Consider the following 16789-nt stretch of genomic DNA (forward strand, 5'->3'; position numbering starts at 1 on the left):
CCTTTCCATCTCATCAGCTAATCAGCCCTGATCATTTCACTTATGTGGTTGGAGAGGGTCACCCTGGAGTGCTGACCTAGACAAGGAATCCTTTCCTAGATAGCACCGAAGTCTAGCTTAACAAATAGCCCTTTTGGTTTTCCTTTAATTAAATCCTCCCTGGTTTCTGTCATCTCTCATTTCCAGATTCAACAAAATGTAGAATTGGTAACATTTAGTCAGAGAAGTTAATTGTGCATATGTTTTCTTCTCATGCATGTGGAGAGTCCATAAATCTGCTCCATGGCCAAATGGTTGCTCTGTGTAGGCACCAGAATTGTCTCTCCTCCTGCTCTAGTCCCTTCCTTGATTATTAAGTCTCTTAGGAGTTTTCTTTTCTTTCCTTCCTTTCTCCATATTCTTTCTTTATTTTCCTTTTTACAGGGAAAGTCTATCCCATTTCCATCCTCTATGTTTCCAAAGGACCCCTAGCCCACATGCTACATAGTGACATTCTCTTTTTCTTTTTATTATCCCAGTTAATCTTGGGGCTTTGGCACAGTCTGAGACAGATGATGTTATCCACTCATCATTTATAACTAATCTAACTCTGAAAAAGACTTGAGCTAGATTCACAATATGAGTTAGATAGAACTGAAATCGCAGGACATGTCTCTGGCCTTGATAAAACCTGGATTCTTCTATCTTGGCTCAGAAAGAATTCAGCGAGAGACAGCGTACAGGTAAGGAAAGAGTTTATTAGTATAGGATGCTTCTTAGAGAGAGAAGCGGGCAGACCTGGGAGTGCCACAGTGAGAACTTATGGACTACAGTTTTATAATCAAAGGGAGAGTCGGGAGGGGCAGAAGACCACCTTCTTCCTCATTTTTAGTAGCTGTCAAACTTCCAGCATCAGCTCCTCCTCCATGTAGAGCGGGACAGTTTTCTTGTTCCTATATGGTCAAACTGGGACTGTCATTGTACAATGGAAACGAGCAAAAAGATGGCAACATATACTAAAATATGGTAAATCATCTCGGTTTCAGTATAATGTCCTTATTTTTTTTAATGTATGCAAAGGAGTATGTCCTAGGAATCATTAAATTACTGACATTACTGGGCAAGATGTGGGTCTCATTCCACCATTGTTTCATTGTTTGGGGGTGTGTTTCATGCTTCTGATACATGGGTTTTGTTGCTAAGCAAGCCTGCTTGGTTTTGCAGGTAAGCAAACCTGCTTTCTTGAGTGATCATTAACTTGCAGAGGTCTCCCATATATTTTCCTTTACTTACTCACTAAATTAATCCCTTAGTGGGGTTAATTGTTAATCAGCTACTTTGTCCTTTTACTTTGTCCCTATCAGAACCACAAAACAAGGATACAATACCAAAAAAAAACCCCAAAACCTCATGTCATTAACACTAAGGAAGACCACTGTACCAGAAAAATCTCCCCCAAGGTTTATTATTAAAATTGAGAACAAAATTTAGCTTTGAGTTTCCTGGTCTCCAAGGCAAAAAGAGAAACATGCATTATAAAGCTCTCATCATTTAATTTAAAAAGAATCTTTTCTGACTTTAGCAAGTTCAGTCCAGGCTGATACTCAGGTCCTCCTGGTGATCTGAATCACCAGAAGTGTTTAGTGAAAGTTGCTTGGTCATGTCTGATGCTTTGAGACCCCATGGACTATACAATCCATGGAATTCTCCAGGCCAGAATACTGGAGTGGGTAGCCTTTCCCTTCTTCAGGGGATCTTCCCAACCCAGGGATTGAACCCAGGTCTCCTGCTTTATAGATGGATTCTTTACCAACTGAGCCACAGGGGAAGCCCAACAATACGGAGAAGCTCTTAAAAACAATCTGTAACCAAGTCCAGGGTTCCACTGAGGGAAATTATTGATCTGTGCTCAGAGCAGTCAGGTACTTTTGGAGGCACACGGTCCATCTGTAAACAACAGCATTTATATAAAAGTGGCCCCCTGGGTAGGGGGTAGAGTATAGGAATCACGACCCTTTCTTATGTGAGAGGATCATAGACTGCATGTAGCCCAGTCTCTTCCTCCACAGATGATGAACCGAGATGCCCCAATGCTCAGTGACTCAGTCATTGCCACACTGGTCTTTGGAGGAGCCATATAAGAATGGCCAAGTAGGAGGACTTTGGACTCTGGCAGACGTGGGATCAAATCCCAGCTCTGTGCCAATACTTGTGGTATCCTATAGGTTACTGAGTCTTGCGAAGCAAAGCCTCAGTTTGCTCATCTGTAAATAGGGATGATAATCATAATTACCTTCTAAGGTTGTTACTGTAATTCAATGAAATAATATAATTTAAGCTTTTTGCACAGAGTCTGGCCCATTGTAAGCACTCCAGTAGATGCTATACAATCCTAATAATGATGCTAATGTTGTAGACCATGATAATGGGAAGAAAAACTGAGTCCAAAATTAGGTTGCTTAGTATCTGCTGTAGCCCTTTTTCCACTTCCCCATTCACCAGGATTCCTGTCTGGAATTATACTGAACTGAAGAATATTCCTTAGAACTGCACCATCCAGTAAGGTGGGCGCTAACCACTTGTGACTAGTGGGTGGTGGTTCAGTTGGTAGAGAATCCACCTGCAATGCAGGAGACCTGAGTTTAATCCCTGGGTCAGGAAGATCCCCTGGAGAAGGAAATGGCAACCTGCTCCAGTATTCTTGCCTGGAAAATTCCCTGAACAGATAAGCCTGGCAGGCTAAAAGTCCATAGGGTTGCAAGAGTTGGACTCGACTTACTGACTAAACCACCCAAAGTTAAATCAATTAAAATTGAATAAAATTAGAGTTTAGCTACTCAGTTGCACTAGCCACATTTCAAGTGTTCAGTAGCCACAGCAGCTTGTGGCCATTGTGTTGGACAGCACAGATTCAGAGCACTTCCATCACAGCAAAAAGTTCTGTTGGAAGCTGCCTTCGTGGCTTTTTCCCCCCAACTTCCTTGTGGCAGTATGTTACTGATTTATTTATTTCAAAATATTATACTGTTATGCTAGTTCTCTGGTCCCTTAACTCTACTGTGAGTACACTCAAGGCCCACAAAGCCCCAAGGACACACAAGTCATGTGGTCAGTTAGTGGCAGAGCCTGCTTTAAAACATGTTCCTAACTCAAGGCATGAGTCATTCCATGGAGGCCTGGGGAATCAGCTGTCTTCAGTCTGTGATTTGATGAGTAGGGTTTTGATTGATCAGGGCTGGAGTATGAATTTAATCCATCCTGTCAGACTGCCAAGTGCAGGGTAATGTGAGTTCAAGGGGTTTATCACAAGAGAGCTGGAATATCATTTTCTCAAAGCTGCAGCCCAGTGGCAAGGACACCAAGGACACATAGGGGAACCTCCAGACGATGCCCAGCCTCACCTTTAGCTCCTCTTTTGTTGTATTTTTAAAAAAAAATTCTACGTGGTGTTTTAAAAAGTGATCTGTTAATGGGATATTATTCAGCTAAGAGAAAATAAAAAGAAAATCCTGACATAAGTGACAGCGTGGATGGACCTTGAGGACATTATGCTAAGTGAAATAAGTCAGACAAAGACAAATACTGTATGATGTCACTTATAAGTGGAATCTGAAAAACCTGAACTCAGAGAAAGAGAGAGTAGAGACGTGGCTGCCAGTGGCAAGAGGTAGGGGAATTGAGGAGGTGTTGGCCAAAGGATCCAAACCTCCAGTCATAAGAGGAATACATTCTGAGGATCTAATAATATATTGCATGGTGACTGTAGTTAATAAAATTTTATTATGCACTTGAAAGTTGCTAAGTGAGTAGATTTTAAAAGTTCTCACCACAAAGACAGAATGGTAATTATGTGAGGTGAGGGAGGTGTTAACTAACCCTACCACAGTGATCACAATATATGTGCATCAAAGCATCATCCTGTACACTCCGCACTTACACTCTGGTGTGCGTCAACTCTAACTCAATAACGTTGAGGGAAAATAGCTAAAATTCCTTATAAGAGAACTTTTGCAAGGATGAAGTCTTTGAGATATGTTTCTGTCTCCAAGAGTATATGTATTGTGATTTTTGTGGGTTAATTGTGACGAGCTCAAAGCCACTGTCAGTAAAATTTCCTGAGGCCGATGAACAAAATCAACTTCCTATGACATAGTTTACACTTTTAAATGAATAAACAATTCACTGTAACAAATACTTTAGTAAATGTAGTTTCTAGGAACAAAAGTTAATACAATCTCAAGGTTACAAATTCATAGTCTCTAGAAGATAACTATGAAAAAATGTTTATCTGTTTTTGCTACACAGAAAGAAACTCAAATCCATGGTGACAAAAATTAAGGAAAAATAGAGATTTAATGCACATGTTATGGGAATTGATATGAGTGTCACTTAGAATTAGATTTGGCTGTCAGTGACAGAAAATTCAAATAGCAGGTGTTTAAACAAGATAGACATTTATTTCTCATATAAACCAAGTCTGGAATTAAGAATCCAGGGCAGGTATGGCCACTTAACCAATCATCCTTCTTCTATCCTTGTGCTGTGCCATGTGGCTTCTACCACATGATTCAGTTTGGCTACTTGAGCACCAGCCATTCTGTCTACATTCTTGCCAGCAGAATGGGAAAAGACCAGAGACAGTTGGGCTTCTTCTATTTAGGGACTTTCCTAAAAGTATCACAAGAAACGTCTGCTTATATCTTTGTAAGAACCAGTCTCCTAGCTGAAAGGGAGGCTAAAAAATGTAAGCTTGGTGGTCATGAGCCCATGTGAAGATTGGGGGGTCTTATTAGAAAGCAAAAAGAAGACTCGTATAAAGTGAGAGCCAGCAATCTCAGCCAGAATATAAAAAACTCCCTGCTCTCTTTCTAAACAAACAGTTATGGTGAGCCCATTGTTTTGCATTCTCAGAGTGAATATTTTTGTCAACCCATTTTTTATATTTCTTTTCGAATGTTTTTCTGATTTTGTGTTTTTCAACTGCAATTCAAGTATTAGAAGTTTACAGTTTTAGTCCAGAAGTTACAAGGCCCTGGGTGGTTCTTCCCTTGTCTCTCTCCAGGGTTGCCTCCTACCCGTCCACCTCACTCCACCTCTCTCTCCCCTCCTTGTCAGCTCCAGCCTGTGTATACTGTAGCCGCTGCCTGCAGACGATAGAATGCATAGTTACTGGCCTCAACTCCAGGTCTGTCTGCCTGTACTGCTGCTTATAACTGTGTGCCCTTAGGCAAGTTATATAACCTCTCGGCTTCCTTTCAAGCTCAGAACCATGCTTAGCAGAAAATGGGCCCTTAATTTATGTTGTTTCAAGCCACCAAGTTTGTGGTGGTTTGTTACAGCAGCCACAGGAAACCCAGGAATATGCATTTCATTCAGTTCCCAGATGATTTTGAGCTCCCTCTGCCATAGACGGAAAACTAGACCGAGGACCTAGATTGAAATTCAGGGGAACTGTGAATTTTGCACTCGCCAGCATTTCTGCTCTCCGGTTCAAATTGTTAGAGACGTGTTGAGCGCTTAAATGCTGATGAGAAGGTCCAGAGAGGAGGTGGAGGTTGAGCTGTGGGACTGTGGGGAGAGAAGTGATGGAGTCACGTGCCCAGGGAAGTGGGGGGTGGGTAGGACTGGAGGAGTCCCTCCTCTCCAGGGTGGGAGGGAAGATGAAGACTAGGGGAGGTGCAGCTGTTTTTGGCAGCCAGGAGATAAGGAGATTATTATAATTTGTGTACCATTTTTGCTCTGCCTGAACCCTCTTGAACCTCAGTACTGCATTCATGACCCCCCAGCCCTCTAAATCACCTTCTTCAGAATGAGTGACGGCAAAGACAAAGAAGATCGGGTGAACACTCACATGTACCTGCTGGCATTATTAGCAGAAATCACCTCCTCACCAGTGCCCCATTTCAGGGCATTTATATAATTATATGGACTTTCACATAGCAAAGGACTTGTGCTTTGGTACCTAATGGCTTGCTCTTCCCTGAAAGCATTGGCCTTACCCTACCCATGATTCCTTTGTCTCATTTCCCAAGAGCTGTGGGCACACTTGGGATGCTAGGAAGTGGTCCTCTGTGAGCCAGCCCTCAGCCTCCTCCCTGCCCCTGCGAGTTGTGCATGAGGCTGAAGGGGGCAGGATCCATGTAGAAAGAGGAGGCTGCCTCTCTGCAGACAATTAAGTCCCTGGCACCCATTGCAGGCGTATGTTAGGCAGAGTTCTCCAGAGAAACAGAACCAGTAGGCTGTGTGTATGATCCATCAGGGAAGAGTCAATGCTACAGCCTGGATCTGAAGGCGGTGAGCTGGCAGAGTCCCTATTCTTCGGAAGAGATCGGTCTTTCTTTTTCTTCAGGCCTCTAACTGATTGATGAGGCCTACCCATCTTGTTGTTATTGTTTAGTCAGTAAGCTATGTCCGACTTTTTGCGACCCCATGGACTGCAGCACACCAGACTTCCCTGTCCTTCACTATCCCCCAGAGTTTGCTCAAACTCATGTTCATTGAGTTGATGATGCCATCCAAGCATCTCATCTTCTGTGAACCCCTTCTTCTCTTGCCCTCAGTCTTTCCCAGCATCAGGGTCTTTTCAAATGAGTTGGCTCTTCACATGAAGTGGCCAAAGGATTGGAGCTTCAGCTCTAACATCAATACTTCTGATGAAGATTCAAGAGTTGATTCCTTTAGGATTGACTGGTTTGATCTCCTTGCAGTCCAAGTGACTCTCAAGAATCTTCTCTAGCACAACAGTTTGAAAGCATCAATTCTTTGGTGCTCAGCCTTCTTTATGGTCCAACTCTCACATCTGTACAGGACCACTAAGAAAACCATAGCTTTGACAATAAGGACCTTTGAGGTCAAAGTGGTGTCTCTGTTTTTTAATATGCTATCTAGATTTGTCATTGCTTTTCTGAAGAACAAATGTCTTTTACCCTGTGGAAGATAAATTCCTTTACTCAAAGTCCCCTGATTTAATTGTTAATCTCATCTAAAAAATACTTTCAATATCCAGCAACATCCAGACTACATATCTGGTAATATGTGTTTGACCATATGTCTGGGGAGCTGTGACCCAGCCAAGGTGACACACGAAAGTAACCACCACAAAGTATGTATATATTTTTAAGTTTTATTGGAGTACAGTTGATTTACAATGTTGTGTTAATTTCAGTGAAGATATTCAATTGTACATATATATATATTCATTCTTTTTCAGATTCTTTTCTCATATAGGTTATCAGAATATTGAGTAGAGTGCCCTGTGCTGTACAATAGGTCCTTGTTAGTTACCTATCCTATATATAGTAGTGCGTATGTTAATCCCGTGCTCCTGATTTATTCCTATGCCCCACATTTCTCCTTTGGTAAACATAAGGTTGTTTTCTATGTCTGTGAGTCTATTCCTATTTTGTAAATAAGTGCATTTGTTTAATTTTTTAGATTTCACAGGTCAACAGTATCATATGATATTTGTCTTTATCTGACTTCAGTATGATAATCTCTAGGTCTATCCATATTGCTGCAAAAGGCATTATGTCATTCTTTTTATGGCTGAGTAATATTCCAGAGTGTGTGTGTGTGTGTGTGTGTGTGTGTGTGTGTGTGTGTGTATGAATACTGGGGTATCTTTTTGATTTATGGTTTCTCTGAATATATGCCCAGGAGTGGGGTTTCTGGATCATTTAGTGGTTCCATTTTTAGATTTTTAGGAACCTCCATACTATTCTCCATAGTGGCTATACCAGTTTAACATTCTCACGAACAGTGTAGGAAGGTCCCCTTTTCTCCATACACTCTGTAGCATTTACTGTTGGTAGGTTTTTTTGATGATGGCCATTCTGACCACGGAGTTGATTCTTCACTGTAGTTTTGATTTGCATTTCTCTGATAATCAATGATGTTGAGCATATTTTCATGTGCTTTTTTTGCCATCTGTGTGTCTTCTTTGGAGAAATGTTTATTTAGGTATCTTTGGAGTAATGTCTATTTAGATATAACCATTGCCAAGTGTACTTTTTGAGCATTTACTTTCTCAAGATGATGCTAAACACAGTCATAAATATAAAATACCTATCAGACAATAAGATAGGTGCTTGGTTCAGAGTAAACTCCCCAAGACTGAAAGATTATATTTTGTAAGATTGTTGGGAAACTGAAGGAGAATCCTGGTAGGAGGTAGAACACACGTCCCTGATAAAAGCTGAAGCTTGCTCTCCCAACCTCCCCTATAGCTTGGTGCAGGCTTGTGACCCAGGCTTAGCCAATCCAGTATAGCATACCACCACCACCCCAGCTTTAATCAGGAGATCCAGGTACAAACAAGCTCCTTCTGTTTTGTTGTCTTCTAGGCCTCTCACCCCTTTTACAGCACTCACCCTCCTGGCCTCACCTTCTCCCCCTTAAGCATGATAACACAATTCACCATTTCTGATTTCTGGCTTGAGTCATAATACTCGCTGCTGCTGTTGCTGCTAAGTCGCGTCAGTCGTGTCTGACTCTGTGCAACCCCATAGACGGCAGCCCACCAGGCTCCCCCATCCCTGGGATTCTCCAGGCAAGAACACTGGAGTGGGTTGCCATTTCCTTCTCCAATGCATGAAAGTGAAAGTGAAAGGGAAGTCGCTCAGTCGTGTCCAACTCTTAGCGACCCCATGGACTGTAGCCTACCAGGCTCCTCCATCCATGGGATTCTCCAGGCAAGAGTACTGGAGTTGGGTGCCATTGCCTTCTCCGATAATACTCACCAGGGCCTGGTTATTTAAATGTGGTCCATGGATTGGTGGCTGAATCACTGCCAGAGTTTGGTAGATATGCAGACTCTTGGACCCTACCCCAGACCTACTGAATCAGAATCTTCATTTTAAAAAGATCCTAGATATTCATATGCACATTAATATTCAAGAAGCTCTGCTGTAGCCCACACCCTTGGCTCCTCCCTCTCTAGGCTGTCTGTAGGAACCACCCCCTTGGGCAAGCCCACCACACTGCATAGTAGGGCTGTCACTATAGTAACCAGGCATGGCCACCTCTGACCTCTGCCATCATCTTCCTATCTTTGGTCTCACCACTACAGTGAGATCACAGTGAATATTGCTATAGAAACCAGCCCTGAATGTTGTCTAGTATCAGTTGTGCTGCTTGTCCTTCACTCCCTGTGTCCCTGAAATTATGAGCCTCCCAAACCACAGTCACACATCTAAATTCTTCTCCAGCCTAAGAAAGACTCAACAAATACCAAACAGGAAAAGTCAGGGCCACATGATTTATAAAGAAAGGCATAGAAACTGCAGAGATTTGCTTCAATTTGAAAAAAGACGGGAGCATCGCTCTGTGTAACAAGGCCTTTTCCTCCATCCAGCAGGGAGAAGGCTGAGTGACGCTAAAAGCAGTGCTGATGATGATGACGATTATGACAGCTACTGCTTATGAGCACTTTCTTGGTACCAGGCGCCGGGTTAAATGCACATCATCCCATGCAGTTCTTACAATAACCCTCTGTGCTGTAAAAAAAAAAAAAAAAAAAACAACAAAACAAACAAAAAAAAAACTGGTATAAACGTGGAGGTTCAAAACAACACAGATTGATTATCTTACAGTCTAGGGGTCACAAATACAAAATCTGTTTCGCTAAATTTAAAGTGTCGGCGAGGCTGCCTCCTCCTGGAGTCTCCAGGGGAAAATCCGTTTCCTTGCTTTTTCCAGCATCTGGAGGCCACCTGTGTTCCTTAACTCCTGGTCCCTTTCCTGTATTAGTCCAACTTTTTGCTTCTGTCGTCAGTCACATCTACTCCCTCCTTTGACCTTTTTTTTTTTTTTTTTTCTTCCTGACTGTTCCAGGTATTAGTTGCAGCACGTGGGATCTTTTAGCTTCAGCATTCAAACTCTTAGCTGTGACGTGTGAGATCTTGTTCTCTGACCAGGGATCAGTCCCAAGCCCCCTGCATTGGGAGTGCAGAGTCTTAGCCACTGAACCACCAGGGAAGTCTCACCTTTGACTGTCTCACCTCCCTCTTCTAAGTTCCCTTGTGATTTCATTTCGGGCCCACCTGGGTAGTTGAGGCTAGTCTTCCCTGCTCGAAATCCTTAACTTAATCTCATGTGCAGACTGTTTTATCAAATAGCCTTGGCAGGTTCTGGGGATTAGGATGTGGACATTCAGTGGGGCGACATTACTAGGCCAACCACACCCCTTGAGGTAGGTATTCTTATTATCCCACTTTCCCAGTGAGAGGACCAAGGCGTGACCGTTGGAATACAGTGAGTCCTCCATCTGTAGGGGCCACATCCACAGTTGGTTGGATCTGCAGATGCAGAGTCTGTGGTACAGAGTACCCACTGTTCTATCCCATTCTATGTAAAGGATTTAAGAATTTTGGTACCAATGAGGTTCCTGAAACCAATTCCCCGTGGATACCAAGGGACAACTATACTTTGTTCAAGGTCACACAGTTTGATGGTGGAGCTGGAATCCAGCTCTCACTCAGCCTGTCTCCAAAGCCCAAACGTCTGACCTCTGCACGGTACAGCCTTCAAATGGCTTTGAACTCATCTTCGGTTGTCACTAGGAAATGAACGAAAACCAGCAGCTCTCTAAAGAATCAGCTTCCAATGGAAGTTCCTCTACCACAGAACAAAATATTGAGGGCTGAGCAAAATTTAAGTCAAACCACAGGCATTATCATCTGCCGGGGCTTCTATAACAAATTAACCCAAACTGGGCGGCTTGAACAAAAGAAATTTATCTTTTTACAGTGCTAAAGGCTTGTCAGCAGGTGTGGTTTTTTCCAAGACCTCTCTCCTTGGCTTATAGGCAGCTGCCCTCTCGCTGCTTCTTTCACATAATTGCCCCTTTGTGTCTCTCCACGTGTCCCAGTCTCCTCATCTTATAAGGACGCTTATAAGTCACGCTGAATTAGGGCCCACTCCAATGGCCTGATTCTAATACCGTTATGTTTTGAGGTTCTGGCACATAGGGCTTTAATGCATGAATTTGGGGTTGATATAACTCAGCCCATATCAACAAGAACTGCTCTGACCTCAGGAACAAGACAGCTCAGACCTCTGAGATGATTCCAGAGCCCTCTGGATGCCCTCACTCCCAGCTTTAATATTTGGTTCACATTCTCCACCCTCTGGTCTCCAAACTCACCTGCAGTTACCCTGTCAATACCCTGGTTTAGTCTCCTGGGGCTGCTGGGACAAATTACCACAAACCTGGTGGGTTAAAACAATACATAAGCATTCTCGTAGTTCTAGAGGTCAGTAGTCCAAAATCAATTTCACTGGCCTAAACCAAAGGTCTGCTATCTTCTGGCATCTCTGAGAGAAGACCATTTCCTCACCTTTTCCTGCTTCTAAAGCTTCACTCCTTGTATTCCTTGGCTTGTGGTTCCTTTCATCTCAACCCAATAGCAGAGCCTCTTGCTTCAGTATCACCTGTACTGAATCTCCCTATTTCCCTCTTCTAAGGACCCGTGCGATTGTATTTAGGACCTACCCGGATATCCAGGCTAATCTTCTCAAGTTCCCTAACTGGACCATATCTTCAGACTTACTTGTGCTATCAGTATTCACAGGTTGTAGGAATATGACCTGATATCTTTGAGGGCCACTATCCAGCCAACCACCGTGATTCTTCCTCACATGTGTCCTGGCCACTGCATCTGTCCTGGAGGGCCAAATAGGGCATGATTCACGTGAAGGTCCCTTGGTTGAGCTCTGACAGTCTTTTCTGCCTCGAGGCCTTTGCGCAGTCTGTTACTGCTCTCTAAAATACCCATCTCTCTACACATTCACATAGGGTTATTTCCTTCACATATCTGAGGGTTTGTCTCCTCTTCAGAGAGGCCTTCCCACCACCCCACCTCAGCCTATTTATTCTCTATCCCAGCAATCTGGAACCAATCACAGTTTGCAATTGCTTTATTGCTTGGTTGGTTTACAGGTTTCTTATATGTCTGTCTTCCTGTTAGACCATTAGCTCTATGAGAACATAGATGTGTCTTGCTCTCCACTCTATCTCCAGGCCCTGGAAGCATACTTGCAATATGAATGCAACCTAAAGGATTTTTAGGGTTTACTTTTTTAATTTTATTGAAATATAGTTGATTTACAGTGTTGTGCCAGTTCTAGGCACACTACAGTCTACAACAACATATTGAGTATAGTTCCCTCTGCCATACAGTAGGACCTTGTTGGCTATCTGTTTTGTATATAGTAGGGTGTAATTGTAGCCTGCCAGGCCCCTCTGTTCACAGGATTCTCCAGGCAAGAATACTGGAGTGGGTGCCATGCCCTCTTCCAGGCAAGCTTCGTGACCCAGGGATCAAACTCCCATCTCTTATGCCTCCTGCATTGGCAGATAGGCTTGTTACCACTAGCTTCACCTGGAAAGACCATTTTAACCCTAAACCCCTAATTTATCCCTCCCTGCCTTTCCCCTTTGGTAACCATAAGTTTGCTTTCTACAACTGTGAATCTGTTTCCATTTTGTAAACAAGTTCATTCGTATAATTGTTTAGGCTCCACATATAAAGAATAGCATATTAATATTTGTCTTCCTCTATCTGACTTGCTTCACTTAGTATGATAATCTCTAGGTCTATCTGTGTTGTGGCAAATGACAATATTTCACTCTTTTTCATGGCTTAGTAATATTCCATCACCATCTTCTTTATCTATGTATCTGTCAACAGACATTTAGGTCGCTTTCATTTCTTAACTGTTGTAAGTAGGGCTGCTGTGAACATTGGGATGTATGTATTTTTTGAATTGGCATTTTGTCGTTATTTATGCCCAGGAGTGGGATCACTGGATCATATGGTAGGTAACTCTGTTTTCAGTATTTTAAGGCCATAATGACAATTTTAATGGCACTGCCCTGTTTGAATTGATTGTGTTCCCCCACCCCTCTGTTCACCTCAGGCCACCTAGTCAGAAGTTATTAGATCTGGGTTGCTCCTGAATTCCCAGGGGATTTTATTTAAAATGCAGATGCCCAGGCCCCACCCAAGACCTATTGAACCAAAACTCTGAGGGTGAAATCAGAGCCTTGGCAATTTTCACACACTCCTTGCTACCCTCCCACCCCCCACACCCTACCCATCCATCTACCCCACCCCTCCCTACCCACCTCCCACACTGGTCCTTGATTCTTAGGTTGAATCTGCTTCACTAAACCATGAGTTCCTTGGGCCTCCTCTAGGTTTTAGTCACTACGGACAACTTCACCAACAAAGTGTTCTCTTAAAAAATCTATCAGGAGAATGCAGTCTTTTTCCCTCTTAGCATTCTCCACCCTCTCCTTAACTCAAGACCCTAGCGTTCTTTCCCATCTCCAACCTCCTCCAAAAGAAACTTCAGAAATAATACTATTTTTCTCTCCCTCTGAGTAGACAAGATAAGAAGATTTTTAAATGAGTTGCTGGCAAAGAATTCATGAGCTTATAAACTATTGAGGTCAGAGTGACGAAAAGAAGGCAATGTTGAAAGGGGAGAACAAGTCCATAGAAAATTCCAGAGGCGGTGGAATCTGGGGTTCAAGGTTTCTCATTTGAATGCTCACCGCCTGTCTTGGAAAAAGTGTTATTTTGAAGGCGCAGTAGAGCCTCTTTTTCTCCTCTTCTGTATTCATCAGGAGTTGACTGTGTGCCCCAGGCCTCTGCATCTAACATGAAAGACATCTGCTGAAGGGCAGTGTTCCAGAGGACCCTGAGGGGTTGGGAGTTGTGGGCTGTGCTTGAGGGGCCGGGACCACGCAAAGGAAAGGCAGGCCAGGGGCTGGGGGTGCCGCCTCTGTGAAAACAACTCAGAGGGGCATCCTGGTTGGGATCCAGCAGTGATGGAGTCATGGTGACAAAAATAAGTTCTGCTCACCTGAGACTGTAGAATCCAATTCAATTTCAAGTCAGTGTGTGTTTATTGAGTGCCTGATTCGGTTTAGGTGATGGAGAGAATGAGAGAATGAGGACGACAGCCTAAGCAGCAGGCTGATCCAGGCAGAAACTCCCTGGGAACCTGCCCCACAGGTCCACAGGTTCAGAAACTCGATTTTATCTGTTTCACCCAGTGAGGAATTGATAAATCTTAGTCCGTTTCATGAACATGTTATTTATTAAATGCTCACAGCCTGCCAGGCACTGTCCCAGGACTGGGGATGGGGCTGGGTCGGTGAATCCAGCAGTCCCAGGTCCCTGTCTCATGGAGTTCACATTCTCGTGTGGCATCTGCAAGGCTGGTAGGTCAGGCCACTGGGGTGGGGGCCACCGTGGGAAGGGTCCGTGTTGGGAGGAGTCCCCAGGAGAAATGTTTAGGGAGAGGTGAGATTTGAATTGTGGTTGGAAGGTTAGGTAGGATGTGGATTTTCAAAGGATTGGAAACCTTATATTATAGAGAGAGAATGGAGCTGAGTGAGCAGGAATGAAAATGACCTGCCATCAAAGGTCCATGACCAGATGGGCCCCCTTGGGGTAACAGGTGCATGCTGGGAAGTTGGACAAATACCACATGGGGTTACTGCACATGGGCTGTGAAGTCAGATGTCTTGGGTCTGATTCCCAGCTCTCATATTTGCCAACCTTGTGAGCCAGGGCATGTTATTTAACCTCAGTACACTTTATTCTCCTGATTTAGAAAATAGGCATAATCATAACTAGCTTGTAGGTTGTCCTAAGCAGTTAGCTGAGATCATGAATGGGATTAACTGAGATGAATGTAACAGCTGTTAAGTCTTAACATTGGATAACCAGAAAGCATTCTAGAAAAACTGGGAACTGCCACCAAAATGGGGAGACACCTGCATATAGTGAGGGGGCTGCTGCCTTGGGTAAATAAACCCTTTACTTACCACTTTCTTCTCCCACCCATGGCAGCCATGCTGGATTGAACAGCAGCTCCAGGGCTAGGGTGAGCCAAGAAAGCTGCTGGAACATGTTGACATGATCTGGCCTTCCTAAATTTTACACCCACATGCCCCACATGCCTCAACCCAGTTGTAGCTGTAACGCATGAACAGGAAACCTTTTTGACCAGCACCATGCATTTCTCAAAGTGTGGCCCCTGGTCTACCTAAATCAGTATCATAGGGGCTGCTTATTAAAATTATATTCATGAGCCCTGTGCAATCAGCATTACTGGAGATAAGGCCAGGAAATCTGTATTTACACATACACACACAAAACCAGGTGATCCCCAGGCCCTATACCATACTTGAGAGCCGAAGCTCTTTGAGTGTGCCCCTCTAGGGCTTCCCGGATGGCAAGGTGGTAAAGAATCGGCCTACCAATGCAGGAGACACAGGAAATGGGAGTTCTGTCCCTGGGTGAGGAAGATCCCCTGAAGTAGGCAATGGCAACCCACTCCAGTATTCTTGCCTGAGAAATTCCATGGACAGAGGACCCTGGCGAGCTACAGCCCCTAGGGTCTCAAAGAGTTGGACAAGACTGAACACGCTCGCACCTCTAACCAGAAGCATCAGCCTCAGCATAGACCCAGGACTTATTAGAAATGCAAACTCTTGGCCACCTCCCCTGATCTCCTGAATCGGACACTCTAAGGGTGGAGCCCAGCAATTTGCATTTTAAGAAACTCTCCAGAGAATTCTGAGGCGTGTTGTGTTCACCTGGGGGAGGTTTTAAAAGCTATCAATATCCAGCCTCATCCTAGATAAATTAGAGTCCCTGGGATAGGACTCGGGTATCAGGATTTTGCAAAAGCTCCCTGTCTTCAGTCCTAATGCGAAGATGGAATTTATAATAATCACGTTCAGGAACAGGAAGATAGCACAAATGTATTACACCTAGAAAGTTCAGCTAGAAGCAAGATCTTGGTTAATTCTTGCAGCGAGTTGGACCCCTGCTGTGCCCCTTTCGCTAGTGGGGAGCCGAGACGTCCCACAGCTCGGGGGTGTGGCCAAGGCCCCAGAGCACCGCCCCCTCCTCCCCCGCACATCGCTGGCAGCTCTGGGCTGCCCCTCCAGGTTCTCCCAGAAGACTGCTTCTTCCCAGATGCTGAAGTCTGCCAGCAGGCTGGTGCTTGAGCAGAGCTGAGGCCTGGGAGAACTTCGGAAGGATGACAGGAAGCAGCTAGCGGTGGGAAGGGAGTGTTGGGGGGCACTTTAAGACTGGGCTCACCGTGGGGAGCTCCAAGTCCTAATAACCACAGGAGTGGATTGGATTCTCTACTAAGCACCTGACCCTGTGCTTGGTGCTTTAAGTGAGTCATCTCCTTAATGTTCAGTTGATCGCCGAGGGAGATTACACTCACAGAAGAATCACGTCGTATCCTTTCAGTCACATTGTCCCCCATTGGCAGATGAGGAAACTGAGGCCCAAAGACTCCAGAGAGCCTGCCCCGAGGTCACCAGTGCGGTCCGGATGTCTCCAAAGGTTCTCTCACTTTGAATTGAGAAACAGTGTCTCCAGGGAAAAGGGGGAGGCGGGTGGTGGGGAAGTCGGCGATGAGCAGGGGGTGGGGCTGAGCGGGGAGCCCCTGCTACTGCAGCCCTAACGCGTCTCCGTCCCTCCCCCGCCGCAGGCCCTTCCTCGTGCTGCCGCCGCTGATGGAGTGGATCCGGGTGGCGGTGGCTCACGCCGGCCACCGCCGCAGCTTCTCCATGGACAGCGACGACGTCCGCCAGGCCGCCCGGCTGCTGCTGCCCGGCGTGGACTGCGAGCCGCGCCAGCTCAGGTAGGGCGGCAGGCGGGAGATCCCGGGGCGGCGGGGCTCTGGGAGGGCGCCCTTCCTCTCACACCCAGCCCCCGTCCCCGGTGCAGGGAGCGCGGCCGCACAGCGCCAGGGCTTCGGGCTGGTTTGCGCC

The 16789-nt window shown here is 44.9% G+C and overlaps 1 protein-coding gene across 1 annotated transcript in view; it reads left to right on the top strand.

Annotated features, from left to right (window-relative positions):
• The window catches only part of ABTB3 (ankyrin repeat and BTB domain containing 3), a 323604-nt gene that overhangs the window by 230246 nt on the left and 76569 nt on the right, over positions 1–16789 (top strand). The window contains exon 4 of the mRNA XM_069585255.1: positions 16507–16659. Coding sequence (XP_069441356.1) covers positions 16507–16659 — 153 coding nt within the window. The remainder of the gene's footprint in view (positions 1–16506; positions 16660–16789) is intronic.

The sequence above is a fragment of the Ovis canadensis genome, chromosome 3, assembly GCF_042477335.2.
Source record: "Ovis canadensis isolate MfBH-ARS-UI-01 breed Bighorn chromosome 3, ARS-UI_OviCan_v2, whole genome shotgun sequence".
Taxonomy (NCBI): Eukaryota; Metazoa; Chordata; class Mammalia; order Artiodactyla; family Bovidae; genus Ovis; species Ovis canadensis.